This window comes from Motacilla alba, chromosome 3 (genome assembly GCF_015832195.1).
Source record: "Motacilla alba alba isolate MOTALB_02 chromosome 3, Motacilla_alba_V1.0_pri, whole genome shotgun sequence".
NCBI classification, from domain to species: Eukaryota; Metazoa; Chordata; class Aves; order Passeriformes; family Motacillidae; genus Motacilla; species Motacilla alba.
The window spans coordinates 25,369,983-25,390,725 of record NC_052018.1 but is presented as its reverse complement, the minus strand read 5'-3'; the positions used below and the strand labels follow the sequence as shown (position 1 = coordinate 25,390,725).

Below are 20,743 nucleotides of genomic sequence, written 5' to 3'. Positions count from 1 at the left end.
AAATGTCTTATTTCTTTTTTAGCAGACTATAAAACACTGTTCTGTGTTGTGCCTTCAGACTTTTTGTTTCAGCAAATATCTCTTGATATCAGTTATGTCAGTCTGGAGTATGAATATTGATGTAAATCAAACCCATCTGACATTCAGGCTGTCGGTATGATCACTTGGAAAGTAACTACTTTGGAAACAGGGAAGGGTTTAGCCACAGCAGTTGTTCATAAGCTGAAAAATCTGTCTGTGGCCTGGAGTGTGAATTCATGGTCCTAGGTACAAATGGTTTACTACAGTTACTCAAAATAGGTTGTTAAAGGATATCCAGAGTCTGTCATAGAACTCTGAGGTCTTCCATGTGTCCAGGAAGCAAGTGTACCCAAGCCACGTGGGCAGCTTGAACTCCTGGGACTCCAGAGAAGTCTTCTCCTCCTGGCTGACTGTTGGAGTTCTTTCTGCTAGATCAATATCTTACATAGACTCAGGGAACTGGGCTTATTTGTTTGTTTATAGAATTGTGTCTTTTGTGTAAGAAAAAAGCCATGAACTGGTGTGTGTGCAGCTGGAGGGGATGGTGCAGCTAATGGTATGATTTTATTGCTGAGTCTGTATAAGAATCTGATAAGCCCATCTAACCATTTAACGGATTATTCTGTGCATGAGAGTCTAAACATTGGATTTTATTTTACGGCAAGGTAGCAACATGTATTTCAGACAGAACGCTGTATTTTGCAAGGCTTTTTACAAGAGCAAACAGAAGAATTTACATGTGACTAAGGACTTCTTTCATTTCATAAGTCTTTTAATTTTGTTGCAAGTATACTACTAATGTATCAAAACAATTGATTTCAGATTTTAATAGATAGACATATTAATCAAACAGATTATCCTGATACTTAATTGCAAAGAATTGCAGAATTTCGAAGATAAGTATTGTTCCAGATCACAACATTTAAACTTCTGTAATGTTTTAAGTATTCTGTCCATTAATTAATCTGCACTTTTGTTTCATTCCTTTGCTTGGGAGGCTGCTGAAATGGTCACTGGAGCTGGCTGAACAAACATGCATCAAGTAAAGCACAGAGGAAAAGACAATATCTTTGGATCATATTTGCAGCTGTTGCATTCAAGACAACTTCATTGGGAAGCCCACTTCAGTGATGACTGAATGTAATGCAAAAAAAATGCTGAAGTTTCCTAGTTTATTTTCAATCCTTGTAGTTTTTATTATGTCTTTTCCGCCAACTTTTATAAGACTTGCCAGTCTTTGATGAATTTATGTCTGTTGTCAAATTTAGTTCACATTCAGCCTACAAATTACATTGCTCATTTCTTTAAAGAGCATTTTTTTCTGAAAACATTTGCATTTTCATAGCTGAATGTATACTCACAGAAACAGCATGGCAAGTAAAAATTCCAATACTATTTTGTAAAAGAGAAATAAATATATACTGTTAGAAAAAAATATGTCAGAGGTTCTAAACATTTTTTATTTAATGGGGGCTGAACCTTAATGACAGAAGCTAATGGGGGCTTAACTTAGTGAAATGTAGCTGTTAACTTCACAATGAGTGTAAGTTTGGTTTTATTTGACTGAAATTCCAAGAAAACTGCATAATTTCTAGTTCATTCTCAACTCTTAGTGCATACAGTTCACAGTTTATAAGAATAGAGCATAAAGGGGAATCAGATTTCAGACTAAGTGGGCAAAACTTTTTATTCCTATTCATCTTTGTAATCAGACCAGCTGTAATTTGTGACCTTTCATCCTAATGTGTAAGAGGTTTGATTGGTTTTCAGAGGAAATTAAACTGGAGAAAGACTTAATTTTTTCATAGACTTAACTGAAGCAACCAGAAAAATTAGGAGAAGACCTAAACTGAAGTTTGCATTTCATTGATATTTAAATGAACAATGCAAAGCTTAGGATAGGTGTAAATTTTAAATTCTTCCATAGCTGTGTGCATATCTGACGTGACAGGACATATAAAGTGAAGCTTTATGGGAGTTGATTTGATTAGGAGAATGCAGAAGAGGAGCCACTCTTTTGAAGGAACCTTGCCAGTGCAGACCTCGTCAGAGGGACAGTATTGAGTGAGATGTATTTTCTGGAAATACACAGGATAGATGATGCCAATTGTCAAATTTCTGTTTGTGAGGGTGGCAGTTGACTGTGAGAAACATTGGAGAAGCCCCATTTCACCTCAGCAGTGTCCCCTTCTTGTGGCAGCTGGATGTGAATGTCTTGGTAACAACACAGAAAGATCTAGTGGGACTTGTCTCATCCTTGGGTGCTTTGTGGTTAAAAATATTGCTGGAAACAGCAGCACATAATGCAAGCTTTTCTTCAAGGGTTTAAAGAAATAAAAACTGTTTTAGATATGAGAATTTTCCCCTAGGTTGTTCTGGTTGCTGATGGAAACTTTGCTTGAATAACCCAACTTTCCCCTGTGGCACTGCATCAGTTTCAGTTTCAGGTATGTGGGAGTAGCACAGTGGGAAAGGAGCTCCTTGTGCCTCATCCTTTTCTCTGGAAAGCTGCATGTGTATATGTGCAGTGGCAGCATCTTTCATGCCTCTCTGTGTACGTGTGGACCATATAAGTGGTAGTTGAAATGCCCCATCCCTAGGCCAGATGAGTTCAAGCTTGTCATGAATGTGAAGTGATGGAATAAGCAGGAAGTTGGAAAGAAGAATGAAATAATTTCACCTGAATGAATAAGAATTTAAAAGTGGGGTTTAGGTTTTCATTATTTTTAAATGACCATCAGTTAAATGATACATTTCAAGACTTTGTGCCTTACTTATGAGTGCCTAACAACATTCATTTTTCCTTGCATTTCTTAAATAGTAGGCTATGTCCTATGTGTAGGGATCCTTAGTGTACTGCTTTGTCTGCCCTGCTGCCTTTTGGGATTTTTTTTTTTTTCAGTTCTTTCAACAGGATGAAACCCCATAATTATGACTTATCTGAAATCTCTTACCCAGATTTCACTATCTGGACTTGTTAAATATATGTATACTTATATATATATATATAGTTTGAATTCTTCCTTCGCATATGTGGACCTTGCCTCTCTCTTGATCCATGCCCATGCTATCTTCTCTATTTAAACTGTGTACCTTACCAGTCTGTCTCTAGTTATGCACTTATTTTCTATCTGGATGACAAGGCCTTAATTCAATTCTAAAACAAAACAAAACAAAAAAAAAGTGATGTTGACTCCAATACAAGTTCCTACAAACTGCTTACATTATTCCCTAAATTGTCCTAATACATGAAAACCAACAGGGACATAAACCAAATATTACGAGTTCTGATTTCATTAATCCAAGAGGAAGCTGATCAAATTAAGAAAAATACAGAGGGAGTAAAATATAAAATGTTGCTTTTGAGCTTGACAGATGTCTCCTACTCAACAGCTGATTTAAAAATAGCACCATTATACATTAAAATGCATGAAGTGTTCTTTTGAAATATAAAACATAAAGCACTATCTGTAGCAAAATATTCTGTTAGAGGAAACAAATGCCTAAGAAGAAGCTGGATTCTCAAGTGAGGTTACTATGAGAAAACTGTCATATTTTGTCGTACCCAGGACTTTTGAAGGTGAAGATAATAAGAACTTAATGATCCTTTTGCCAATGACCTAAATTTTCATGACATATAGTAAGTGTATGTTGCAATTCTAGTTCTCTGTCACTTTAAGTGGTTAAGTATTGCAGAGGTTCAGGTTTGGTCCTGCAACTATCACCCTTGTAGGCTTGTTTATCTTGACTACTGTACTGGGAGTGAATATACAAGAACAACTAGCCTCTAAATCTATTTTTTCACTATTTCTTAGAATTTCTGCAGGACCTTACCATAGCTTGGTATTTTTACTATAGGAGGAGGTATATATTTTTTATTATAGGAAGGGCATTGCTAAAGTAGCTAAGATTTTCCATGCTATGTGTCTTAATGGAAGTTTGACACAACAGCAGACAGTTCATAGCACTCGTCAGTACTCATGCACTTTCATAATGGAATTTTATTTGCTCCTAAATTGATCTAGGTAAGGCTATAACCAAGAATACTCACTAATTAGATGAAAGATTATTACCTGTTATTAGGGTTATTCAACCCTTCCATTTGGAAAAATGTGGAGTTTTAACTTTTCAAACTAGCCTTGTTTGCACTGAGATTTTACCTTCCTGGAAACTGTTTCAGATGGTGATGGGTTTGTTGAATGTCCCCCAGTTCCTAATTAATGAGCAAGAATGAATGATTAGTGTAGACATGGAAGACCTGTAAGAAGTTTGTAGATGAGCAGGAGCCTCCAAGATGAGGCATTTTAGCACAGACTGAATTGGATTTGTTCCCTGTTTCTTAGATATTTTGTGATTCTGGGTAATGCCCTAGCCCAAATGCTTTCCCAAGAGACCATACATTAATATTCTCTATTTTCTGAATGTGATGTTGGAGATACTAAGGTCTAGCTTACAGAAGGAATGTTAGCAGTACCAGAGAAAAACCTATCATGAAATGAATTTTGTGTTCAGAGCTTGAAAAATGATGAATGAATTGGTGCTCCATTTTCAACAACAACATGAAATACATTATTGAATAACTGTTTCTTAACTGAGTAGCATATCTTCTATGCTATAGACATCAGTTTTCTAGAAAAGTACTAAACAATACAATATGTATCATAAATAGCAACAATATGTATAGAAAAACTAGTGCATTTGCATATGAGTATAAATATAAGTGAGATATAGGAGTATGACGTGAGTTTTCTTATACAAATATAGGAAAGCCACCTATCAGGGCTTTTGCAAATACCTGGGCACATGTAGAAAAACCTGTTGACTATCTGGCCATTCATGTATGTGAAACAGTATCAGCAGAGAAGCAAACATAACTTCTAGCAATGCCAAAAGCTGCCTAAGAAAAAGAGATTTCTTAAGTCTGTCATCAGGTGTATGAACCCCAGACTTTGATCTTGTCACCATCAGAATGAAGAAAGCAGCATAGAAATTGGCAGCTCATCTGGAGAATAAGGAGTTTGTATTCCGGCACTCATTTTGCATTTCCTTAGGTCAGTGTGGAGACAGGCACATTGTTCTGCTCATTCAAGCTGCTGGCATCTGGTGTGGTTGCTCAGAGAAGATTTCAAGTTTGTCTTGAGGTGGAGAGGAGCACTCAGTGGCTTCTTCATGTGAGCCCAAACAACCCCATGCAGTGCTACAGGCTGGGGGCAGAGTGGCTGGAAAGCTGCCTGGTGGAAAAGGATCTGGGAGTGCTGATCCACAGGGGCTGAATATGAGCCAGTGTGTGTCCAGGTGGCCAGGAAAGCTCATACATCTTGGCTTGTATGAGCAATAGTGTGGCCAGCAGGACCAGGACAGTGATTGTCCTCCTGTATTCAGCACTGCTGAGGCCACACCTTGAGTGTTGTGTCCAGTTCTGGGCCCCTCACTGCAAGAAGGACACTGAGGGGCTGGAGTGAGTCCAGGGAAGGGCAATGGAACTGGTGATGGGTCTGGAGCACAAGTCGTGTGAGGAGCAGCTGAGAGAGCTGGGGCTGTTTAGCCTGGAGAAAAGCAGGCTCAGAGGGGATCTTACTGCTCTCCACAACTGCCTGGAAAGAACCTGTAACAAGGTGAGGTTAGCACCTTCTCCCAAGCAACAAGTGACAGGACAAGAGGAAATGGCCTCAAATTGTACCAGGCGAGGTTGAGGTTGGACATTAGGAGGAATTTCTTCACAGAAAGGTTGTCAAACGTTGGACCAGGCTGTTCAGGAAAGTAACTGAATCACCATCCCTGGAGGTATTTAAAAGACTTACACATGTGGCACCTAGGGACGGGGTTTAGTGGTGGACTTGGCAGTTTAACTGTTGTTAAAGGTCTTCTCCAACCTAAGCAGGTCTGTGATTCTCCCAAGGAGATCATTGAAAAAGCATCAATGTCCTATGTTGCCTTTGGTGTAATCCTGATAGTGAACTTGACTTCCAGAGAAACTGTTCTGATTTCCAGACACTCTGAGCCATGTAATTTTTAGTGGTTTGTGGAAGGGAGCATCATTGGTGTTAGATGGATCTGGCTCCTGAGTTTGTGCTTGGAACTGAGCAATGACAAAAATGCACAGGAGATCTTAGTTGCAGCAACTGTTTTCAAGTCCAAATATTCTAATCTGAAACCTCTTTAGATGCCTGTGTTATAGTGTAGGTTAATAAAGTGGGCTGTGAGGTTATCCAGACTGGTGACATTTTACTGAGCTACTTTCCAGGTACATAAAACATGAAAAACTTTGAGTTTGTCTGATATATCAGAATAACATCTGCAGGTAAAAGCAGTCGAGCTTAAGTTGATTAATTAACCACAGAGGTTTTATTGTGATAATCTATAGATCAGATTATCTAACAATATGTGCTTTCTTTCTGCAACTCCTGCTTCACCTGCGTTCTTAAATTACCTTAATGAGTATCTGGCTGCTGGGTTCTCGGTGACTCTTTCCTTGCTGCTCACTGCTGGTAGAGGAAAAAACCAGACTTCCTTGTTTGGCAAGCTCAACATTTGTACTCAAATGTCTATTAGTGCACCTAAAAGTTAAAAAAAAAAACAAACCCTCAAACACAGATCCTTAATTTATATCTTGTTGTGAGTTAAAGCCAGAGGGCTCACAGTTTTGACTGCTCAGACAGCATATGGGCTGTTTGCTCCTGTTTTTTTAAAAAAGGGGTGTTGCTACTCTGTGTCAGGCAGGAGAAGCCCTGGTCACTCCTTGGCTCTCCTTTCCCTGAAAAGGAAGGAAGCTCTGAAGTCTTGAAGGGCAGAATGAGAGAGTGTGATGAAGACAAAAAGGAGCAGAATGCAGAGCTGGTGGGAATAATGTGCTGCATGGGTCAGTAATGCAGCCCGGAGCTGGGCTGGCAGGGCTGCCTGCGGGACAGGGCAGAGCTCTATGGGGGGAAGCTTCTCTCAGGGGGCTTTCTGTGGGTTTCCTTCCTTAGCTGGTGTTTATGTGGTCATTTAGCTATTTTCTGCTTCATCTGGGGAGTTTCATTTGGTGTGCTCAGTTCTGAGCTCTACTGAACACAGAGGCGCTGTATTTTTTCTTAGTGTGCATTTGCTGTTCTGGGAACATTTGGGTTTTAGATTTAAAATCACAGTTGTGGTGTTTTGGTGGCCTTTTCCCCCTTTAATACCGGTGTTTGTCGCAACATGACAGGTGTCAGCTTTCCTCTTATGCATTTGGGTCTGTCAGTTACAGACTTTTTCTGAGTGGTTGTGTAATATTTATATATATAAAGGAACAAGGGTAGTAACTATCAATTCTTTTGTGTGTGTTAGCATTCTAATTGAAATAGAATTGAAATGAATAGTGACTTTGTATTCTAACAAGATACAAGAAAGTGGATTTTTCAACCTTTTTGTTTTTCTAACTGTCATCAAAGTAACATTTCCCAAAATGTAAACTTGTGTGTACTTGGTCAAAACTAGATGGGGTTACCTTAGTAAAAAAGACACTTTGTACACATTGTGAAATTCTGCAGTTGAGAAACTTTGTGTTCCTTTTAAAAGAGCTACTCATAATGAAACTGTTAAAAGTGAAAGTGTTTCTGGAATTATTTTATTTCTGCTATTTTCTGTTCTCTACATTTACTGAATCAAAGCTTCCACTTTATTACAATAAATAACTTATTTCAGAAATGGTGTCTTGCTAGATGAAGGCTATGGAGAAATGTATGTATAGCAAAAGATTTTCTTAATCTGCCAGATTTTTTTTCCAGTAGTACAGCTTTGCTCTCTAGTTTCTCTTTCTCCTCTTTATTTGGGTCTTAAAGTAGAATAAGAGACTGTAGAGCTGTGAAGTGGGAAAAAAAAGCATATGCCAGAAGCTTAGAATGTCTTGAGTAGTGTGGAAAAAGCATTTAGGAAACAGCAACTCTTGTGCACAGAGCCGAAAGTACACTTCACATAATGCCTGAAGATTTCATTGCCACAGTGAGCTGTGGCTATAAAAGTTCTAGGTGTGTTAAAAAGGATTGGAAAAAAAAAAAACCAACTCAGGAAAAAAAATGTATCTTTGACTATTAAATGCAAAGATATGAATGAGCATGTAGAAAGTCTGTGAGTCACATAAAAGGACTATGCAAAGGCTTCATAGGCTTTTACTTGTTTTGTTTTTGCTTCTGTTCCTCAATAGTCATTCTGATTACTTTTAGGAACCCCGTAAGGTGCTCGGTTTGACCCAGGATGAGCTATTGTATAATGTCTTGCTGTTTTGAAAGACTTCAGTATCACACTAGAGATTTGAAAGACCTTCTGTGAATTTGTTTTAATTTATTAGTTGTTATATTTGACCAAACTGAAAACCATATTTTTAATGTAAAATACAGGACCCGGTTCAGTCTTTTAGTGATGCCACTGGGTACATAGGGATTTTGTTTTGCTACCTGAGCTCATGGCTCATTCTCAGCCACACTGCAAATAGCCTGAGTCAATGAAACAGCTGCAGTTGTGCTGTGCAGGGCTGAAGGGCTCTTGCTATTTTAGACTTTCACAGGTGGTCCCAGTCCTAACACACTGTGCCTCCTGCTCTGGGGAGCTCTGGGATGGTGACCAGGCTCTGTAGCAGTTGTGCTGGCTGTGGCCCTGCTCAGCTTGTGCTGGGATGGTGGTTAGATTTTCTCCAGTGTGGCTTGGCAGAACACATGCTTGTGCTCCCTAGCCATAAGTGGGATGCTTTCTTACCCTGACTCTATTGCATTTATTATTTCTCCCCAGCGTTTCATGGGCAATCATTGATGCTAACTGCCACGCCAGGGAGCAAACTGCTGGCAGTGGCTGGGTCCCATATCTGGGTTAGTAGACATCCCTGTTTATTTTGTAGAGGGTTAGGAGTCCTTTTCCTGATTGAAGCTGTAACTAGCCCTTGTGTATTTAAACAAGGGTGTTATGCCAGTTGAAAAGCATAATGATTGAAAACGTTAGCTTTCATATCACAACAAATTTTCTATTGCCTAACACACTAGTAACAATTTGATTGTACAGACCATGAGCAGCATTTATAGTTCTTAGGAGTTTGCCATGACCTTTTCAGTACATTTTGAGTGCCAGTTGACTTCTTCAAGGCAGTTAGATTTTTATCAGTAGGCTACTGTAATACCTGAGGTGCTGTTGCCCTGGAGGAACTTACCTGGAGCATCAAGAAAATTTTTCATATCATGCTGTGATGTACTGAAAAAAACCATTTCTGTGCTATTATTTTCATTAGACGTTTTGGAACTTTTACAGGCTATTCTGTTTTTAAAATTTATTAGAAAAATTAATTTTCTAAAGATCTTCATAAAAAAATCTTCTGCATAATTTGTAGAGCTGTTAAAACATTTGTTTTTCCTTTTTACCTCTAGATGAGCGTGACAAAGTACAAAAGAAGACATTCACCAAATGGATAAATCAGCATCTCATGAAGGTCAGTTGTTATTTCTGTCATGTCTGGATGACTGATTGCTACAGCAGTGATTGTGTCTTTTACTACATGTTTGATTTCAGGATGCAGCTGTGTTACATGTAAGGAAGATCTTAAATTGTGAGGTTTATGCATGTGCTTCGTCTTTGAGGAGTCATGGGGGAGTTGAAATGCTGCCCAAGGTGATCTGATGGAGTACTTGAATTTGAAATTAAAATGAGTCAAAGTTGATTTCTTTCTTTAAGGCTTGGCTTATTTTTGGAGTTAATGTGTCATGGTGCAGTACCACAGCTAAGACAAATGAAAAAAAGTATTTGAACTACCAAGCTGAGGAGAGGGGAAGTACCAAGCTTGAGAGAGAGATCTGTAGATCATCCTGTGGCATCAGTATGCTGCTCATGGATTAGAAAAAGAAGTTTTCCAGGGGCAAAAGTCACTTTTCAATATCTTTCTTTTGAATAGCAGTGAACTTTGCTTCAGGGATAGAGCATATTATTTTAACACCATGTACAGATTTTAGTTGACATAGAACTACAAGTTGTGAGTTCACCTTTACTGCATGACTCCTCAGTTCTAAATTTGCCTTCTCTGGAGAAACAGATTGTATAATTACTTGACATAACTTCCTTTGATATCCCCTCCACTCTGAGATTGAATTCATGTAAAAGTCACATTAAATAAAAATGTATCTGAGTTGATAAAAACTGTCAGAGTTGAGAATTAATTAATGAGTGCAGTGTTCAAATACTGCTGGAAAGATCTCCTTGTATTCATGTTTAGAGAAAAATAGAGTTTTTTAGGGAACAACTTCATTATTTCTCTCTTTCTTGTGGCTGCTCTTGTGGGTATTTGAACAATATTGGACACTGAAACAAAAGAGAATTTCTACAGGGTTGTGGATGTTTAAAACCACTTTTTTTCCCCCCACCTTTTAAAATTCTGGAATGGTGCAATGTGGGAAATTAACCAGGCTCGGAGCTGAAGTTGGACTCAATTTTGTCTTTTGCGGGAGACCTCTCTTGCAGAGGGATCTTTTGGTCCTTCTCATCATGACTGAGCCATCAGCCATCATCTTGCCATCAGCCTCTGTGCAGCACACAACCTTTCTGTGGGCAGGGTGAGTCTGGAGCCACAGAACATCAATAGGTTTCCCTTTGTGAATTTTTTCAGGCCCAAGGGAAACATGTTGTATCTAGAAACAGCTGCTCCAGGGACCCTTTTTATGCAGAAGCCTCTTCCTTTTATTCTTAAAACATCCAAGTGGCTCCATGTCCCTGCAGAAAATTTTACTTGCTAATGAGAAAAGACAAAAGACAGTTCTGCAGCCTTCCTTTAATGAATTTTGCTTCATGTTTATAATATAAGAAATGCATCCATTGTAGAATATTTCAGAGAAATTAAAGGGGAAAAAAAAGCATCCAGGAAGGTTGCCAGGACTCTGGAAGTAAAATGCAATATCCAAATTAACCATCAGGCATTTCTTCATCTAATTGAGAGTAATTATTGTCATGTTTATAGGGGCTACTCATGTTTTTGTGTATTAAAGAAGCATTTTAAAAATGCAGATTTAATTTTCTGTGGGATGCAGAAAAGCTTATCTGAAGCTTTTTAGAGAGCAATCCTTTAATATGGGTTAAAAATAGTACCTTATTTTACAGAAGAGTAGTGTACTGAAGATGATATTTCTCTGCAACTCCATTTTACACATTTTTAAAACATGCACAGTCATCATTGCCATGCTGTCAACCTCTTGGGAGTAGCTTAAAAGAGATTTAGATTCCAAACCCATAAAGAAATGAGGGTAAAGAGTTCACTCTAAATCCTTTTGCATTGCTTGCCAAGGTCAATGGCATTAGGCCTTCATTTCCAAATAGTTCTGGTTTGGGTGATTGCAGAGGAATAGATACAGATGGAAGAGACAGATGGAGTGTGTTGACTGTGTGTATTGCTGGCCTTGATCTTCATCTCAGATTGCCCACTTTAGAATTCAATTTAAGGGTTGCTAGCTCACACAAATATAGTTTGACTATAGCTCTTCTATTAACTTGGAATTTATGTAGCAACTCAACTTTGTCCTGTGGAAATAGTTTGAAAGCAGGTGGTGATACAGTTGTCAGATTTCTGTTCTTAGACATTATTTCTAGAACGGTGATTTGTATGGAAATTAAAATCAATCTTTCAAGTGTTCTCTGTCTTAAGAGAGAAGGACATATTTAGAAAACACTATAATGTGGAGGGAATGTATTAAAAATAGCACAGTAAATGAGTGCATTTCTAGCAGAGACAATGGACCTCTCCTAGTCAATGCACTAACTTGAACTTGAGCCCTCATTTTCAGCTACCTCATATTTAATACAAATCATATTCAACTCATATTTGCACATTCACTGCCAATATCTTGTTTCAGATAAACCAAGATGGAATATGTGTCATTTCAGGCATTGCAATAGGTTTATTTGAGCTGGTTACCCTGACTTCTTTAGTAGATAACTGAGGGAACAGGCCCTTTTAAATAGTGAAGATGTCCCTCCACTAAGACACCTACCTGAGGGGAAGAGGAATTTTATCCTAGAAATGCTTTTGCTCCACTGACTGTAAAAGGAAGTCAGTGTGCTTTGTCTGTCATGTGTAGAGTTCAACAAGAAGCAGAAAAGATGGTAATGAAAATTATGAGAGCTCTTGGGAAAGACCAGACCACACATGTGGACATGTCCCCACTATGGGCATGGGGATGGATCACATTTTAATTTCATCTTTTTTCCCTCCTATTTGTGGTTTTAGCTTTCTTTTTCCTGATTCCTTTCTCTGTGCCCTGATTATTATTTTGCTTTTTTTTTTCTTTTTTTTCTCATCTCTTTTCACATTTCCCTTTCTTATTTAGTGCTTTCCTTCCTCATTCTAATTAAACTCCTATTTTCCTGCAGTCCTTGAGAAAGTCCCAAATTATCATGGTTTATACAATATATCCAAGAGGTTTTATTCTGGGTCAGCAGCAATGACGTTTTTACGAGTTCCCATCTTTTGCTGGGGAATGGCATGGGAGCCTACTGTCACTCTTCTAATTAAGTTCTGTATTTATGGGATTTACTGAGTAACCACAAACAACCAGATGACTATAAATATTTACTCTTCTGCTGTCTGTTGCCCATCTCTAGTTGCATTAGATTCAAAGTGTGTAAGTGCGTAATACTTAAAATTCAGTGTTAGTCTCTTGTCAGTTTAGTTGAGCAGTAAAGCATGTTATGTGCTTTGCTAAAATAGAAACATAGTCATTGAAGAAATATTTCCTGCTCATGTTCTTGAGATACCTAGTTTTTGACAGGTACACCATGTGTTATTTGCAAAATTCAGCTGTTTAAGTTATCTTTGAATTCCACAGTTTAAGGTCAAGTGGATTGTCACTAAATTTTTTTAATGCTGAAATTTTTCTTTTCAATTGATAAGATTTTCTGAGGACTGGTTGGAGCTTTAGACTTGCTAAGGCTACTGTTTGCTGTCTGATGGTGTGGCTCCAGTTTAAATGTTATCTTTCATGTCTTGTTGACATACAGACTGGAGAGGTGAGATATTGGACTTTAGACTTGCCTGCTGCTGTGGTATGAGCTTCCAGGGAGAATTCGCATACCAGTGTAGTGTGGTGGTGGGGCAGAGATCTCCTCAATTCTTGGAAGCAGCCTCTGCTTCCAGCAAATGTTTCACTCTGCTGCTGTAAAAATAGGGTGTTAAATCTTGCTTGGGCAGTAAGTAACCCTTGATGTGACAAGAACAGGTAGATTTGTGGCTGCAAGTTTTCTTCTTGTGTAGTGTTCTCGTGGTCCTAAAGTGCCCAAGGAGAAATCCAGCCTCCATGTAAGCCCAGAAATTCTTTTTGACATCTTTTGAATTCAAAACCCCAAAACTTAAGGAAATAGTGAGGCAAGTATGAAACACAGGTGGAGGATGAGATGAAAGTCAGAAAATAAAAGAAGCTGTTGATGAAAAGAGAATAAAAGCAGATAAATTCCTCTTTGTTGTTGATTTTCTTTTTCAAATTGATTAAAAAATGTTTTTGTAGTGCCAGGTCCTAGTCCTGAGAGATTAAATGAGCTATTTTGTAATACTTTGTTTCTTTATTAGAACTTATGATGTAGAGAAAATAGAACTAAAGGCAAGCAGAGACTGTCTGGTGATATGGTTAACACTTCCCTTCAAGGGAAAATGTTTCTTCCTTTTCATGGAATAAAAAGTTGTAGAGAGCCTCTTAATTTGCCTTCTAGCAACACTCTGGGTACCTAGGCAGCTCCCTGGAGAGGGACAGCTGTCCCCTCTATGGCACTGACAGGGAGCCCAGCCCCCTAATGCCACACGCAAGGGTTTTGGGACCCTTGGCTGACCATACTTTGGGAGAAACAAGCTGCTGATGGAGGCAGTGGGCAGCATCCCTTCACATTCATTAGCTGCTCCAAAAGTCACTTTAGGTGTTATTAACCAGAAGGCTTTTGTAAGTAGCAGGACAAAATGCTTTTGAAAACTATTGTTTTAAAGCCAGTGTTCAAAACCGTGTACTGTATTACAGTGGCAGCGCATTAGCGAGAGAGGGAACGGCTTTTTGTTGTGCAAAGACAGAATGAATAATTCAGAATAGAAACCTGAAGTTATTGATTCCTGTGCATCCTTCAGGCAGCACACAGTTTGCAAATGGCCTCTTAGGTCGATTGCTTTGTGAAATGTTCAGGTATGACCTTAATGGCAGCAGGATTGACTATTTCTGAGAGAGCCCAGTCATTCCTTGCTGAAAGCTGGCACTTTACTGACACTAGTGGTTATCCTTTTAGGTAGCACTGCTCTCAGTATCTTCTCTTCCAGCCATGCAGTTAAAATGTCATTTAAGATTCCCCACCTCTGCTTTTAGACATGAGTACTTTGTAGCTCTACATTGGTATTAAAGGATGAGGTGCCTGGTGTTAGTCTAATGGTAGTAGCTTTTAAAAAAATTCTCAATTTAACACCTTTTGATTTTGAAACACACTCAGAAAAAGCTGCTTCCCCTCCCCACCTAGTTCAATAAATTAAGACTGGTTCCTTGCTGTGCTGATGCATCTAAAGGAGCACTCTCATTTGTATACTCTCCTCCCAGTTTATTCTGACAGCTACTGCAAACTGTGTTGTGCGCAAGTTCCATAAAATTCCACTTCAATGTGGTCCCCAGCTTCTTTTAGGCAGTGAGTGCAACTGAAGTATCAGTATTTTCTCCTGTATTTTGGAATTCAATTGTTTAGCTATGCCTACTGTCTTATGGGTGGACAGAAGAATATTTCAGTTTTCCTCAAAATTTTTTCCTGTTGTCTTTTCAGGACTAATTCTAAAAGGTCTTGAAGTGCTTTTTCTTTGAGACATAGTCCTTCTAAAAAAATAAATAAAAATAACTCTTGAAGAACATCATCAGTCGATGGTGTAAAGAGTTTTTGTTATTTTCCCTGGAAATATGCACAACTGTAGTTTATTCATTGTGTACTCATTTTTTCAAAAATCCTCCATTTGGAGGTAAACCACACTGCTTAGTATGATCTGTAGCCATTTGCAAAGCAGCTCAGCAGGCAAACTTGGCACTTCTTTGGTGTGTAATTAACGTTTAGGTGAGGGAGTAAAGTAACCAGGAAACAGTGAGAAAAAGTAGTGACAAATGCCACAAGTTAAAGCTGCAAAAGAGGAGGAAATTGTACAAAGTTTTAAAGGATAATGATGAATTACATCGCACAAATCTCTCTGCCAGTAAGCAAATAAATAAATAAGCAAATTCAAGTCAATAAAAACTGTGCCAAAGATTCTAAGTTTATTTGATCCTCTTTAATGCATTCAGACTTCATGATTAATTGGGAACAGGAAAGGAAAAAACTGAAACCAATAAATTAAATATGCATGAAATATAGGCTAGCTTGAGCATATCAATATTTTTATGGCATGCAACTCTATTGAACCAGTTGAGCACATGCTTTTATGTGTGTTGGTTTTTTAAGCAAATGCTTTTATGTGTGTTGGTTTTTTTTAAGCAAATGGTTTATATAGGTGCTCTTATATGAAAGAATGAGTATAAGGGGAACTAAGTCAGCCATGCAATGACTGCACAATGAATTACAACCACTAGAATCAATATGCTCCCTATTATAGTCTTAATATATTAATGTATTAATTTATTCTCTTTTTTGTTCAGTCCATTGTTTGCAATTAGTTCTCAGCATAGATTTTATTTAATATTATTTATTCCTTGGAGATTGCAATAGAGAAAATTCTAGCATTTGCAATTAAGTGTTGACTTTTAAATTAATTGTTAAATTATGCATGGGCTTATTTTTATCTATATACTTTTGATGTATCTGTATCTAATAATAATTTATATATCAGTTCAGAAGTACTAGGGTTTGATCTAGCTCCCTTTGGGCTAATGTAACTGTGCCACTGGCTCCAGTGGGAGCAGTTTTTTCCCCAGTGTGTGGGCTCCAGACAGTGAGCATCTTCAAACATTTAATCATAAATATTGACTAAGTATTTTGTTCTACAGCAATATTTCATATACTCTGGAAAGTGAGGCTTGCCCTGAGGTAGTGTAGATATGTGACAGTGTGAGGACCTAAGAAGGCATCATAGAAGAGTAAATGTGTTATTCCTGTATTCATGTGTTCTCTGTTAAAGGCATTTATGGTGCTTTGAACAGGGACATTTAAAGGCAATCACATAGCGTCACAATGCTCCTCTACTTAGAGTACCTTGATTTTAATTAGAATAATAATTTATCAGCCAACCTTAGTGTTTCTTACCCACTTCAGCCATGTTTGCAGTGTATTTCCTTTGTTGAGGGTTAGTTTTAGAGCCGAGTTTAATGTTATTAGCATTACGTTTGCATACTTTAAACAATTCCTCCCTGGTAAGTTACATTTGACAGCATGTAGTACAGGCCAGGAATGGTGAGGCCAAGTTGGAAACACAAAGGGTGATGAGAACTGGGTGTACTGAAACACTGTGGCATGCTTCTGGCCAAATAAAAAAGACAGTATGACTGCTGTTGATTTGAGACATTGAGCTGTATCAAGAAAATTGATGGTGGATTTTTGGTCACTAACTTAGCATTGGAAAGACAGAACTGTGTAACAATGGGGAAAATAAATTATCCTCATAATTGACAAAAAGGACAATGTGGAATTCTGCATTTGAAAACTTGCAAAGGAATCCTCAGTAGCCTATGTAAGAAGGGCATTTCTGTGGCACAGCTCAGCTCATCCCCAAGCAGGTGTGCAAGTCACACTTGCTGTTCTGTTCCCTGCTTGCTGCAGGAGTTGAGGTGGCTGCCTCTGCTGTGGACAAGTTTTGTGAGTGAAATGCCAGCCAGAGAGACCTTCAGCCTGCCAGATTCAGAAAGTCGCTATCAAAGCTGCTTTGTTAGATAGGTCTGGACTGGCTGGGAGGGGCTGCTTCAAATTTAAAAAAGGTAGGTAATTTGGAAGCAAGTGGTTGTAAATCCCAGGCTCACTTTTCAAAGCAAAAAGAGAAGGGAGAAGTAAATGCAAGATAATGAACTAGAGAAAGCAATAGGTAGGGTCTCCTGGAGGAGTAATACAGGAGAGGCAGAAATGCAGGAGATCTGGCAGTTACTGAAGGTGTTTGTGTAAGAGGCACAAAGGCAGGCTACAGTCAGGCAGAACAGATAGGAGACATTGTGTATATTGAAAATACGGTGCTTTCAAGGTGTGTGAAATACAAAGGAGCTGTACAAGAAGTGGAAATAAGGGTAGAAGGACTAAAGGTTTGTATAAAGGAGTTAATAAAGCAATGTGGGGTAAAATCATAGAAGTACAAGGTCCAGAATGAATTAATGTGACTTTGAAGATCACAGGAGAAAGGCTCTGTAATTATGTCAGAATATGAAGAAAAAAGAAGTATTGTTTAGAAGTGCATTACTAGGGAATAGAAGAATAGTTTTGACCCATGTAGAAATGTCTGAATTACTTTGGTCTCTTTGTTCTATAAAATGCTGAAATATGTTGTAATGAGAGGAGGGTGAAATTCATAAGGAAACAGTGGATTGAAGAATATTTGGTAAGTTACATTTTCTTGTCATGCAGCTTTATTTAACCAACAGTCAGTAACAAACTGATTTGTAACATTTTATCATTCTATTTAAGAACTCAGAGAAGAGGGGGGACTTCTAGAAGTCTGCAAATACAATAAGCATAATACCTCTCTCCCAATGAGAAGAAACGAATGAGAAGTTTGGGACCTTGCAGGGTGATTTTTTTCCCAGGAGAGACGGGAACATCTCATCTTTGAAAGCAGGTGGACAAAGGGGAAGTGGTGCACATGGTATTTCTATACTTTTTTACATGCTACCACATGCAGTCTTGTTAGCAGATTGCTGTCACAAAATTTGAATGAAAGGATAGCAAAACTTGCTGGGGTATTGCCATTAATAATGGCTGCAACTGCAGCTAGAGCTGGTGCTGGGAAGAGCCAGTGCCCTTGGTTCTTGCTGCTGCCATGGGTGCTGTCAGGTGCTGCAGCATCTGGCTCTGGGAGGCAACACCCGTGAGCAAGGACCTTCCACTGAGAGGGAGCATCCCAGTGCCTGCTGCCCTCACTGTACATCATCTTCAGGTGAGGTTTCAAGCTCTGTGACTTTACCTTTGCAGGCAAAGCTACACCTGTTTTCTCTCTGGCTATACATCTCTCTGGCTCCAGCCTTTTGTCATGTCTGCAACAACTGTCATTCTTGCCCTGCCACAAACCTTACAGGGTTCATTCCTTGCCCTGGGCTGTGTTGGCTTATGCCCACGGAGCTCCAGGAACTACACACGAGCTCTTCACCCTGCCTGTGGGCAGCGTGGTGCTTAGGAGACAAGGAGGCAGCTTGTAATTTTTCCTTCTCATAGACACACCTGTGGGCACGTGGGTGTGAAACTCTGCCTGGCTGCCTAGCTTCTGATCTCTGCATGGACAAGAGGTTTGTAGCCATCTCTAACAAAGTAGTAAGAAGATAAGTTTTCTTGGAAGATCAAGAGTAGGTTGTGATAATTTGAGTTTGTTTAGTCTGAAGCTAAGAAGACTAAAGGAGACATGATAATGTGTTCTCAGTTTGTAAAAGGTGTTTATGCAGAGGCTGGTGAACTCATGATTTCTGAGGTCAGACTTTAGGGGAAGGGACAATAAAAACATCAGTTGATTTTACAGGAGATTTAGTTCGAAGATTAGTGAGGAAAAATGTCCCTCTCTGTAAACCCAAGTAACTGTAGTCAAACACTGAAGCGCTTGTACTGTGTTTTACATTTCCTTCATTTGATTTTTCAAGAATAAATTAGAGAAGCACCTCTAGTGTTTTTTTGCCAAACTGCACAGGGCTGAGTGATCTGTTCAGTCCTTTTTAACCTTACACTTTTACTATTTTCTGACAGCCTTGTAAGACAACCCTTTTCTGGTGAAGTATTATTCAGCTTTTGAGCCTTGAAGCTGATCGCTGTGAAATTCCTTAGCAAAGCTTATATTTTTATTACTTTAGTGATTTCAATCTGCCTTGATCCTACAGTTCCAGTGAAAATGCTTTATTTGAGATGGTTGCCATGTAAAGTGAAGCTTGGTGTTGTTTGCTTTATATTCTTTGTTAATTGTTTCTTGCATTTATACCTTTGTAAATAAAATATTTTGAAAAGGGGAGAACAGATGTTACAAGAGAGCAAATCTGCTTGGTTGTGAGTCACACTTTCTTTGTTTTAGTTGTTTCTGAAATTTATAAATTTCTTTACTCTTATATACAAAAACATCAAAACAAAGTGTACTGATCTGAAGAAAAATCTAAAAGAATTACAGTGGTGCGAAGGAGGGAAGAGAGATGGAAATGCTGTGCCTTGAAATCACAACTTGTGCAGTAAGTGTTGTTGGCTGGGAGTATGAGTGGAGTGGCATGGAACCCCACATGAGGTATCAGCCCCTCATGTTGTCTTTGAGCTATCCACAAAATGAAGGTTAATTCTAAAACTTGCTGCACATCTGTGACTTCATATTTTAGAACTTTGAATTGTAGCAGTGAATTGTGGAGTAGACATCCATTTTATTTTAGTAAATATGCATTTCTGCTTGTGAATCTGCAGGGGCTCTACTGAGGTGGATTTACTGATCCCACTATGCAAATTTACAAGCAGACACCAAAACTGTGCCAAGGATTAATAGCAGTAGGGGTAGTGCTGTGATACTGATACTAAGTGGAGTGGGATCTGGGGGGATATCCTGAGCGGTTGGATCGATGTTGGTTGGAGAGAACCTTCAAGCCTGTTCGTCAAAATGTTTTGAGATGTGTCCAGTTCTGTGCTCTCCAGTACAAGAGAGATGTGGAGCTCCTGAAGCAGGTCCAACAGAGGGCAAAAAAGATTAGAGACTGGAGCATTTCTCTTACAAGGAAAGGCTGAGGGAGCTGGGCTGGTTGAGCCTTGAGAAGAGAAGACTCAGAGGGAACTCATCAATGTGTATGAGTATCTAAAGGATGGGTGTCAGGGGGATGGACCAGGCTCTTCTCAGTGGTGCCAAGCAATAGGACAAGAGGCGATGGGCAGAAACTGAAGCACAGGAACTTCCACCTGAATATGAGGAAGAACTTTCTTACTGTGCAAGTGACCATGCCCTGGAACAGATTGTGGAGTCTTCCTAACTAGAGATATTCAAGAGCCATGAATGTGCTCTTTGGTGACCCCAGTATGAAGGCTGGACCAAATGACCCACTGTGGTCCCTTCCAATTTGGCTCATTCTTTGTTGGTGGTAATGGAGCCAATTTTCTTTTCCTGTAGCAAGTGGGAAAGACTTGTGACATGTAGGATACTTGCTTAAAGTTCTTCTGTAGAATGATGCTGTTTCAAATATCTCACATCTACTGAAATCCACAAAAGGACTCCTCGCTGTGTGTGTTTATGTTCCTACTGTGTTTATTATCCTACTGTTTGAGCTATATGTAAGATTATACCTCTGCACACTTGCTGATTTGGGGATTAGGAAAATAGTGGAATACATTTCATGAAACAAAAATGTGGATGTTAAGAAAAATATAAGGATATTTATCAGTGGCTGTATTAATTATTTTTTTAAATTTAGCCAGAGTATATTTATACCTCAAAACCATACAAATATTTTATGATTAATAGAGTTATCCAAAGACATGGGAAATAATTGTGGGTAGGGGCAAAATCAAGTATGTAAAAGCAATGGATGATTGAGTTGTCTGGAAGAAATGTGAAGGTTAATGTGCAAAAAAAAAGTGACTGAGCTGAGCTTTTTAGATA

At 38.8% G+C, this 20,743-nt stretch overlaps 1 protein-coding gene across 36 annotated transcripts in view; it reads left to right on the top strand.

Annotated features, from left to right (window-relative positions):
• The window catches only part of DST (dystonin), a 289,183-nt gene that overhangs the window by 78,601 nt on the left and 189,839 nt on the right, over nucleotides 1-20,743 (top strand). For 35 of the 36 annotated variants that reach the window (XM_038134003.1, XM_038134007.1, XM_038134006.1 and 32 more), the window contains one exon: nucleotides 9,393-9,454. In XM_038134003.1, coding sequence (XP_037989931.1) covers nucleotides 9,393-9,454 — 62 coding nt within the window. Of the gene's footprint in view, nucleotides 1-6,607; nucleotides 6,881-9,392; nucleotides 9,455-20,743 lie in introns of those variants that run through there. The other variant, XM_038133981.1, reaches the window with a different exon arrangement.